General features: G+C 45.9%; 1 protein-coding gene across 1 annotated transcript; it reads left to right on the forward strand.

Annotated features, from left to right (window-relative positions):
* Nucleotides 1-647: 647 nt before the first annotated feature.
* On the forward strand, nt 648-10,492 carry LOC123738545 (gamma-taxilin; the record flags this gene model as incomplete). The annotated part of the gene is made up of 5 exons (XM_045713454.1): nt 648-841; nt 1,111-1,185; nt 4,980-5,072; nt 9,835-9,930; nt 10,101-10,492. Coding segments are annotated over 5 exons (743 nt in total), but the record flags the coding sequence as incomplete, so codon positions are not given.
* Nucleotides 10,493-11,261: the final 769 nt, after the last annotated feature.

Consider the following 11,261-nt stretch of genomic DNA (forward strand, 5'->3'; position numbering starts at 1 on the left):
GCTCTGTTCTGTCTCTGTTCCCAGCACATTGACAAGGTGTTCTGCTCTGTCTCTGTTCCCAGCACATTGACAAGGTGCTCTGCTCTGTCCTGTCTCTGTTCCCAGCACATTGACAAGGTGTTCTGCTCTGTCCTGTCTCTGTTCCCAGCACATTGACAAGGTGTTCTGCTCTGTCCTGTCTCTGTTCCCAGCACATTGACAAGGTGTTCTGCTCTGTCCTGTCTCTGTTCCCAGCACATTGACAAGGTGTGTCTGTCCTGTCTCTGTTCCCAGCACATTGACAAGGTGTTCTGTCCTGTCTCTGTTCCCAGCACATTGACAAGGTGCTCTGCCCTGTCTCTGTTCCCAGCACATTGACAAGGTGTTCTGCTCTGTCTCTGTTCCCAGCACATTGACAAGGTGTTCAGCTCTGCTCTGTCTCTGTTCCCAGCACATTGACAAGGTGTTCTGCTCTGCTCTGTCTCTGTTCCCAGCACATTGACAAGGTGTTCTGCTCTGTCCTGTCTCTGTTCCCAGCACATTGACAAGGTGTTCTGCTCTGTCTCTGTTCCCAGCACATTGACAAGGTGTTCTGCTCTGTCCTGTCTCTGTTCCTAGCACATTGACAAGGTGCTCTGTCCTGTCTCTGTTCCCAGCACATTGACAAGGTGTTCTGCTCTGCCCTGTCTCTGTTCCCAGCACATTGACAAGGTGTTCTGCTCTGTCCTGTCTCTGTTCCCAGCACATTGACAAGGTGTTCAAGCACAAGGAGAAGCAGCAGCAGTTGGTGGATGCCAAGCTCCAGAGGACAGCTGAGCTGATGAGAGAGTTGGAGGGGAAGCAGCAGAGGGAGAGAGACTTTGTGAGTCCCAAGACCATGGGTTATTATTCTGATGCTCTAGCTAGCTACAAATAACTGGAGGGCTGTGTTCCATAGGGCACACAACTGAAAACAGTTTTCCATTGCAACTTAAAATGAGGTCCAGGTGCCTAATGAACACAACCCAGGACACTATTTGTTTCTCTCTGTAATAACTGGAAGTGAGTGACCGTTGTCTGTTTGCATTGACTCATTGATTGTATTGGTTGTCTGTTTGTCAGAAGTTGTGACCATTTCCGTCTCCTGTTCAGCTCCTGAAAGACGCCACAGAGTGGAGACATGAGTGTGAGCTGTTGAAGGAACAGGAGACTCAGCTCAAACAGCAGGTAACTAGCTGCCTTTTCCTTCCCTGTTCTGGCAGTCAGTTTATATGGAGGGTGACTGTATGTGAATGTGTTTATATGGAGGGTGACTGTATGTGAATGTGTTTATATGGAGGGTGAATGTGTTTATATGGAGGGTGACTGTATGTGAATGTTTTTATATGGAGGGTGAATGTGTTTATATGGAGGGTGAATGTGTTTATATGGAGGGTGACTGTATGTGAATGTTTTTATATGGAGGGTGAATGTGTTTATATGGAGGGTGACTGTGTGAATGTGTTTATATGGAGGGTGACTGTATGGTGAATGTATATATACAGTTGAATTTGGACATTTACATACACCTTAGCCAAATACATTTAAACTCAGTTTTTCACAATTCCTGACAATTAATCCTAGTAAGAATTCCCTGTCTTAGGTCAGTTAGGATCACCACTTTATTTTAAGAATGTGAAATGTCAGAATAATAGTAGAGAGAAGGATTTATTTCAGCTTTTATTTCTTTCATCACATTGTCAGTGGGTCAGAAGTTTACATACACTCAATTAGTATTTGGTAGCATTGCCTTTAAATTGTTTAACTTGGGTCAAACGTTTCGGGTAGCCTTCCCACAATAAGTTGGGTGAATTTTGGCCCATTCCTCCTGACAGAACTGGTGTAACTGAGTCAGGTTTGTAGGCCTCCTTGCTCGCACACGCTTTTTTTCAGTTCTGCCCACAAATTGTCTATGGGATTGAGGTCAGGGCTTTGTGATGGCCACTCTAATACCTTGACTTTGTTGTCCTTAAGCCATTTTGCCACAACTTTGGAAGTTTGCTTGGGGTCATTGTCTATTTGGTAAACCCATTTGCGACCAAGCTTTAACTTCCTGACTGATGTCTTGAGATGTTCCGTCAATATATATACACACAGTTTTCCCTCCATGATGCCATCCATTTTGTGAATTGCACCAGTCCCTCCTGCAGCAAAGCACCCCCCACAACATGATGCTGCCACCCCCCGTGCTTCACGGTTGGGATGGTGTTCTTCGGCTTGCAAGCCTCCCCCTTTTCCTCCAAACGGTTCTATTTTTGTTTCATCAGACCAGAGGACATTTCTCCAAAAAGTATGATCTTTGTCCCCATGTGCAGTTGTAAACCGTAGTCTGGCTTTTTTTTATGGCGGTTTTGGAGCAGTGGCTTCTTCCTTGCTGAGCGGCCTTTCAGGTTATATTGATATAGGTCTCGTTTTACTGTGAATATAGATACTTTTGTACCTGTTTCCTCCAGCATCTTCACAAGGTCCTTTGCTGTTGTTCTGGGATTGATTTGCACTTTTCGCAATAAAGTGCGTTCATCTCTAGGAGACAGAACGTGTCTCCTTCCTAGAGCGGTATGATGGCTGCGTCGTCCCATGGTGTTTATACTTGCGTACTATTTTTTGTACAGCTGAACGTGGTACCTTCAGGCGTTTGGAAATTGCTCCCAAGGATGAACCAGGCTTTTGGAGGCCTACAAAAAAAAAATGGTGATGTCTTGGCTGATTTCTTTTGATTTTCCCATGATGTCAAGCAAAGAGGCACTGAGTTTGAAGGTAGGCCTTGAAATACATCCACAGGTACACCTCCAATTGACTCAAATGATGTCAATTAGCCTATCAGAAGCTTCAAAAGCCATGACATAATTTTCTGGAATTTTCCAAGCTGTTCAAAGGCACAGTCAACATAGTGTATGTAAACTTCTGACCCACTGGAATTGTGATACAGTGAATTATAAGTGAAATAATCTGTCTGTCAACAATTGTTGGGAAAATGACTTGTGTCATGCACAAAGTAGATGTCCTAACCGACTTGCCAAAACTATAGTTTGTTAACAAGAAATTTGGGGAGTGGTTGAAAAACGAGTTTTAATATCTCCAACCTAAGTGTATGTAAACTTCCGACTTCAACTGTATATGGATGGTGACTGTATGTGAATGTGTGTGGAGGGTGACTATGTTATTAATGTGTGTATATGTGAAGGATGAGTGTATATAAACACACAAACATATGGAGGGTGAATGTGTGTTTATGTAGAGGGTGACTATGTATGTTAATGTGTATATATATATGTGGAGGGTGACTATGTTATTGTGTGTGTGTGTGTGTGTGTGTGTATATATGGAGGGTTAATGTGTATATATGGAGGGTGACTGTATGTTAATGTGTGTGTATATATGGAGGGTGACTGTATATTAATGTGTGTGTATATATGGAGGGTGACTGTATATTAATGTGTGTGTGTGTATATATGGAGGGTGACTGTATATTAATGTGTGTGTGTGTATATATGGAGGGTGACTGTATGTTAATGTGTGTTTATATATGGAGGGTGACTATGTTAATGTGTGTTTATATATGGAGGGTGACTGTATATTAATGTGTGTTTATATATGGAGGGTGACTGTATGTTAATGTGTGTTTATATATGAAGGGTGACTATGTTAATGTGTGTTTATATATGGAGGGTGACTGTATATTAATGTGTGTGTGTGTATATATGGAGGGTGACTGTATATTAATGTGTGTGTATATATGGAGGGTGACTGTATATTAATGTGTGTGTATATATGGAGGGTGACTGTATATTAATGTGTGTGTGTGTATATATGGAGGGTGACTATGTTAATGTGTGTTTATATATGGAGGGTGACTGTATATTAATGTGTGTTTATATATGGAGGGTGACTGTATATTAATGTGTGTGTATATATGGAGGGTGACTGTATATTAATGTGTGTGTATATATGGAGGGTGACTGTATATTAATGTGTGTGTGTGTATATATGGAGGGTGACTGTATATTAATGTGTGTGTGTGTATATATGGAGGGTGACTGTATGTTAATGTGTGTTTATATATGGAGGGTGACTATGTTAATGTGTGTTTATATATGGAGGGTGACTGTATGTTAATGTGTGTTTATATATGGAGGGTGACTGTATGTTAATGTGTGTTTATATATGGAGGGTGACTATGTTAATGTGTGTTTATATATGGAGGGTGACTGTATATTAATGTGTGTGTGTGTATATATGGAGGGTGACTGTATATTAATGTGTGTGTATATATGGAGGGTGACTGTATATTAATGTGTGTGTATATATGGAGGGTGACTGTATATTAATGTGTGTGTATATATGGAGGGTGACTGTATATTAATGTGTGTGTGTGTATATATGGAGGGTGACTATGTTAATGTGTGTTTATATATGGAGGGTGACTGTATATTAATGTGTGTTTATATATGGAGGGTGACTGTATATTAATGTGTGTGTATATATGGAGGGTGACTGTATATTAATGTGTGTGTGTGTGTATATATGGAGGGTGACTATGTTAATGTGTGTTTATATATGGAGGGTGACTGTATATTAATGTGTGTTTATATATGGAGGGTGACTGTATGTTAATGTGTGTTTATATATGGAGGGTGACTGTATATTAATGTGTGTGTATATATGGAGGGTGACTGTATGTTAATGTGTGTTTATATATGGAGGGTGACTGTATATTAATGTGTGTGTATATATGGAGGGTGACTGTATGTTAATGTGTGTTTATTTATGGAGGGTGACTGTATGTTAATGTGTGTTTATATATGGAGGGTGACTGTATGTTGATGTGTGTTTATATATGGAGGGTGACTGTATGTTAATGTGTGTTTATATATGGAGGGTGACTGTATGTTAATGTGTGTTTATTTATGGAGGGTGACTGTATATTAATGTGTGTTTATATATGGAGGGTGACTGTATGTTAATGTGTTTGTGATTTTTAGCTCTCTTTGTACATGGACAAGTTTGAGGAGTTTCAGACCACTCTGGCGAAAAGCAACGAGGTGTTCACTACCTTCAGACAGGAGATGGAGAAGGTTTGGAACTGAACATTTAACATGAAACACCCTTGTGTTTCTTTGGTATATAGCTGGAAGGGTTTAGGTCTGTAGACCTCTCTCTCTCTCTAGCTGGAAGGGTTTAGGTCTGTAGACCTCTCTCTCTCTCTAGCTGGAAGGGTTTAGGTCTGTAGACCTCTCTCTCTCTCTAGCTGGAAGGGTTTAGGTCTGTAGACCTCTCTCTCTCTCTAGCTGGAAGGGTTTAGGTCTGTAGACCTCTCTCTCTCTCTAGCTGGAAGGGTTTAGGTCTGTAGACCTCTCTCTCTCTCTAGCTGGAAGGGTTTAGGTCTGTAGACCTCTCTCTCTCTCTCTAGCTGGAAGGGTTTAGGTCTGTAGACCTCTCTCTCTCTCTCTAGCTGGAAGGGTTTAGGTCTGTAGACCTCTCTCTCTCTCTCTCTAGCTGGAAGGGTTTAGGTCTGTAGACCTCTCTCTCTCTCTCTCTAGCTGGAAGGGTTTAGGTCTGTAGACCTCTCTCTCTCTCTCTCTAGCTGGAAGGGTTTAGGTCTGTAGACCTCTCTCTCTCTCTCTAGCTGGAAGGGTTTAGGTCTGTAGACCTCTCTCTCTCTCTCTCTAGCTGGAAGGGTTTAGGTCTGTAGACCTCTCTCTCTCTCTCTCTAGCTGGAAGGGTTTAGGTCTGTAGACCTCTCTCTCTCTCTCTCTCTCTAGCTGGAAGGGTTTAGGTCTGTAGACCTCTCTCTCTCTCTCTCTAGCTGGAAGGGTTTAGGTCTGTAGACCTCTCTCTCTCTCTCTCTAGCTGGAAGGGTTTAGGTCTGTAGACCTCTCTCTCTCTCTCTCTAGCTGGAAGGGTTTAGGTCTGTAGACCTCTCTCTCTCTCTAGCTGGAAGGGTTTAGGTCTGTAGACCTCTCTCTCTCTCTAGCTGGAAGGGTTTAGGTCTGTAGACCTCTCTCTCTCTCTAGCTGGAAGGGTTTAGGTCTGTAGACCTCTCTCTCTCTCTAGCTGGAAGGGTTTAGGTCTGTAGACCTCTCTCTCTCTAGCTGGAAGGGTTTAGGTCTGTAGACCTCTCTCTCTCTCTCTAGCTGGAAGGGTTTAGGTCTGTAGACCTCTCTCTCTCTCTAGCTGGAAGGGTTTAGGTCTGTAGACCTCTCTCTCTCTCTAGCTGGAAGGGTTTAGGTCTGTAGACCTCTCTCTCTCTCTAGCTGGAAGGGTTTAGGTCTGTAGACCTCTCTCTCTCTCTCTAGCTGGAAGGGTTTAGGTCTGTAGACCTCTCTCTCTCTCTCTCTAGCTGGAAGGGTTTAGGTCTGTAGACCTCTCTCTCTCTCTCTAGCTGGAAGGGTTTAGGTCTGTAGACCTCTCTCTCTCTCTCTCTAGCTGGAAGGGTTTAGGTCTGTAGACCTCTCTCTCTCTCTCTAGCTGGAAGGGTTTAGGTCTGTAGACCTCTCTCTCTCTCTCTCTAGCTGGAAGGGTTTAGGTCTGTAGACCCTCTCTCTCTCTCTCTCTAGCTGGAAGGGTTTAGGTCTGTAGACCTCTCTCTCTCTCTCTCTAGCTGGAAGGGTTTAGGTCTGTAGACCTCTCTCTCTCTCTCTCTAGCTGGAAGGGTTTAGGTCTGTAGACTCTCTCTCTCTCTCTCTCTAGCTGGAAGGGTTTAGGTCTGTAGACCTCTCTCTCTCTCTCTCTAGCTGGAAGGGTTTAGGTCTGTAGACCTCTCTCTCTCTCTCTCTAGCTGGAAGGGTTTAGGTCTGTAGACTCTCTCTCTCTCTCTCTCTAGCTGGAAGGGTTTAGGTCTGTAGACCCTCTCTCTCTCTCTCTCTAGCTGGAAGGGTTTAGGTCTGTAGACCTCTCTCTCTCTCTCTCTAGCTGGAAGGGTTTAGGTCTGTAGACCTCTCTCTCTCTCTCTCTAGCTGGAAGGGTTTAGGTCTGTAGACCTCTCTCTCTCTCTCTCTAGCTGGAAGGGTTTAGGTCTGTAGACCTCTCTCTCTCTCTCTCTAGCTGGAAGGGTTTAGGTCTGTAGACTCTCTCTCTCTCTCTCTCTAGCTGGAAGGGTTTAGGTCTGTAGACCTCTCTCTCTCTCTCTCTAGCTGGAAGGGTTTAGGTCTGTAGACCTCTCTCTCTCTCTCTCTCTAGCTGGAAGGGTTTAGGTCTGTAGACCTCTCTCTCTCTCTCTCTCTCTAGCTGGAAGGGTTTAGGTCTGTAGACCTCTCTCTCTCTCTCTCTCTAGCTGGAAGGGTTTAGGTCTGTAGACCTCTCTCTCTCTCTCTCTAGCTGGAAGGGTTTAGGTCTGTAGACCTCTCTCTCTCTCTCTCTAGCTGGAAGGGTTTAGGTCTGTAGACCTCTCTCTCTCTCTCTCTAGCTGGAAGGGTTTAGGTCTGTAGACCTCTCTCTCTCTCTCTCTAGCTGGAAGGGTTTAGGTCTGTAGACCTCTCTCTCTCTCTCTCTCTAGCTGGAAGGGTTTAGGTCTGTAGACCTCTCTCTCTCTCTCTCTAGCTGGAAGGGTTTAGGTCTGTAGACCTCTCTCTCTCTCTCTCTAGCTGGAAGGGTTTAGGTCTGTAGACCTCTCTCTCTCTCTCTCTAGCTGGAAGGGTTTAGGTCTGTAGACCTCTCTCTCTCTCTCTCTAGCTGGAAGGGTTTAGGTCTGTAGACCCTCTCTCTCTCTCTCTAGCTGGAAGGGTTTAGGTCTGTAGACCTCTCTCTCTCTCTCTCTAGCTGGAAGGGTTTAGGTCTGTAGACCTCTCTCTCTCTCTCTCTAGCTGGAAGGGTTTAGGTCTGTAGACCTCTCTCTCTCTCTCTAGCTGGAAGGGTTTAGGTCTGTAGACCTCTCTCTCTCTCTCTCTCTAGCTGGAAGGGTTTAGGTCTGTAGACTCTCTCTCTCTCTCTCTAGCGGGAGGGGTTTAGGTCTGTAGACCTCTCTCTCTCTCTCTCTAGCTGGAAGGGTTTAGGTCTGTAGACCTCTCTCTCTCTCTCTCTAGCTGGAAGGGTTTAGGTCTGTAGACCTCTCTCTCTCTCTCTCTAGCTGGAAGGGTTTAGGTCTGTAGACCTCTCTCTCTCTCTCTAGCTGGAAGGGTTTAGGTCTGTAGACCTCTCTCTCTCTCTCTAGCTGGAAGGGTTTAGGTCTGTAGACCTCTCTCTCTCTCTCTCTCTAGCTGGAAGGGTTTAGGTCTGTAGACCTCTCTCTAGCTGGAAGGGTTTAGGTCTGTAGACCTCTCTCTAGCTGGAAGGGTTTAGGTCTGTAGACCTCTCTCTAGCTGGAAGGGTTTAGGTCTGTAGACCTCTCTCTAGCTGGAAGGGTTTAGGTCTGTAGACCTCTCTCTAGCTGGAAGGGTTTAGGTCTGTAGACCTCTCTCTAGCTGGAAGGGTTTAGGTCTGTAGACCTCTCTCTAGCTGGAAGGGTTTAGGTCTGTAGACCTCTCTCTAGCTGGAAGGGTTTAGGTCTGTAGACCTCTCTCTAGCTGGAAGGGTTTAGGTCTGTAGACCTCTCTCTAGCTGGAAGGGTTTAGGTCTGTAGACCTCTCTCTAGCTGGAAGGGTTTAGGTCTGTAGACCTCTCTCTAGCTGGAAGGGTTTAGGTCTGTAGACCTCTCTCTAGCTGGAAGGGTTTAGGTCTGTAGACCTCTCTCTAGCTGGAAGGGTTTAGGTCTGTAGACCTCTCTCTAGCTGGAAGGGTTTAGGTCTGTAGACCTCTCTCTCTCTCTCTCTAGCTGGAAGGGTTTAGGTCTGTAGACCTCTCTCTCTCTCTCTCTAGCTGGAAGGGTTTAGGTCTGTAGACCTCTCTCTCTCTCTCTAGCTGGAAGGGTTTAGGTCTGTAGACCTCTCTCTCTCTAGCTGGAAGGGTTTAGGTCTGTAGACCTCTCTCTCTCTCTCTCTAGCTGGAAGGGTTTAGGTCTGTAGACCTCTCTCTCTCTCTCTAGCTGGAAGGGTTTAGGTCTGTAGACCTCTCTCTCTCTCTCTCTAGCTGGAAGGGTTTAGGTCTGTAGACCTCTCTCTCTCTCTCTCTAGCTGGAAGGGTTTAGGTCTGTAGACCTCTCTCTCTCTCTCTCTCTAGCTGGAAGGGTTTAGGTCTGTAGACCTCTCTCTCTCTCTCTCTCTAGCTGGAAGGGTTTAGGTCTGTAGACCTCTCTCTCTCTCTCTCTCTAGCTGGAAGGGTTTAGGTCTGTAGACCTCTCTCTCTCTCTCTAGCTGGAAGGGTTTAGGTCTGTAGACCTCTCTCTCTCTCTCTCTCTCTCTAGCTGGAAGGGTTTAGGTCTGTAGACCTCTCTCTCTCTCTCTCTCTCTAGCTGGAAGGGTTTAGGTCTGTAGACCTCTCTCTCTCTCTCTCTCTAGCTGGAAGGGTTTAGGTCTGTAGACCTCTCTCTCTCTCTCTCTCTAGCTGGAAGGGTTTAGGTCTGTAGACCTCTCTCTCTCTCTCTAGCTGGAAGGGTTTAGGTCTGTAGACCTCTCTCTCTCTCTCTCTAGCTGGAAGGGTTTAGGTCTGTAGACCTCTCTCTCTCTCTCTTAGCTGGAAGGGTTTAGGTCTGTAGACTCTCTCTCTAGCTGGAAGGGTTTAGGTCTGTAGACCTTCTCTCTCTCTAGCTGGAAGGGTTTAGGTCTGTAGACCTCTCTCTCTCTCTCTAGCTGGAAGGGTTTAGGTCTGTAGACCTCTCTCTCTCTCTAGCTGGAAGGGTTTAGGTCTGTAGACCTCTCTCTCTCTCTAGCTGGAAGGGTTTAGGTCTGTAGACCTCTCTCTCTCTCTAGCTGGAAGGGTTTAGGTCTGTAGACCTCTCTCTAGCTCTGATCTTCTGTTCTCCAGATGACCAAGAAGATCAAGAAGCTGGAGAAGGAGACGACTCTGTGGAGAACGAAGTGGGAGACCAACAACCAGGCTCTGCTACAGATGGCTGAGGAGGTGAGATGAGAAACTCTTCCAAAGGGCCATCTTACGTTATCATTTACTAATAGTAGCAGAAATGTAAGAATATTTTGTACTGTAAAATTTCACAAAGTATCTCAATGAATGATGTCACTTAATTGTAGAATATCTGATGTTGAATGTCGTTTGCTGTTTGTCCTCTCCAGAAGACACTGCGGGACAAACATTACAAGGGCCTGCATGGGAAGCTGGAGTGCTTGGAGAAGCTGTGCCGGGCTTTGCAGAAGGAGAGGGACGACCTCACCACCAAACTGGGAGACCTACAGTCAACTCCCGAGGAGGAAGAGGGGACGGGACCTCCAGACCCCCAGCCCAGCCAGGAGTCTACCCAGGATGAGATGGCTCCGCCTGGGAGGGGGGAAGAGACGCAGCCCCCTACTACCCCTGAACTGGAGATAGAGTCCTCCACCACAGAGCAACTTGACAACTGAGCCACTAACCCCCTCTGCCTTTTTGGGGGTATATTTGAATACAGTATATCTTTTTTTTGTGTTAAAGTTATAATTAAGATTAAAATGACTGCATTATTAACAATGAATATAATACTTTTTGCCCTGACTGTACATTGTAAAAATGGGCTTTGTGTTGAGCACTAGGCTCCCCCCTTTTCTACCACATTTGTATTTTCTTAGATGATTGTCTTCATGCTGTTGGTCAGTCACAGGGCTGTTGGTCAGTCACAGGGCTGTTGGTCAGTCACAGGGCTGTTGGTCAGCAGCTTTCCCGTGGTCAGTCACAGGGCTGTTGGTCAGTCACAGGGCTGTTGGTCAGCAGCTTTCCCGTGGTCAGTCACAGGGCTGTTGGTCAGCAGCTTTCCCGTGGTCAGTCACAGGGCTGTTGGTCAGTCACAGGGCTGTTGGTCAGCAGCTTTCCCGTGGTCAGTCACAGGGCTGTTGGTCAGCAGCTTTCCCGTGGTCAGTCACAGGGCTGTTGGTCAGTCACAGGGCTGTTGGTCAGCAGCTTTCCTGTGGTCGGTCACAGGGCTGTTGGTCAGCAGCTTTCCGTGTTGGCTGTTGGTCGGTCACAGGGCTGTTGGTCAGCAGCTTTCCTGTGGTCGGTCACAGGGCTGTTGGTCAGCAGCTTTCCTGTGGTCGGTCACAGGGCTGTTGGTCAGCAGCTTTCCTGTGGTCGGTCACAGGGCTGTTGGTCAGCAGCTTTCCTGTGGTCGGTCACAGGGCTGTTGGTCAGCAGCTTTCCTGTGGTCGGTCACAGGGCTGTTGGTCAGCAGCTTTCCTGTGGTCAGTCACAGGGCTGTTGGTCAGCAGCTTTCCTGTGGTCAGTCACAGGGCTGTTGGTCAGCAGCTTTC

The sequence above is a fragment of the Salmo salar genome, unplaced genomic scaffold (assembly GCF_905237065.1).
Source record: "Salmo salar unplaced genomic scaffold, Ssal_v3.1, whole genome shotgun sequence".
Classification (NCBI taxonomy): domain Eukaryota; kingdom Metazoa; phylum Chordata; class Actinopteri; order Salmoniformes; family Salmonidae; genus Salmo; species Salmo salar.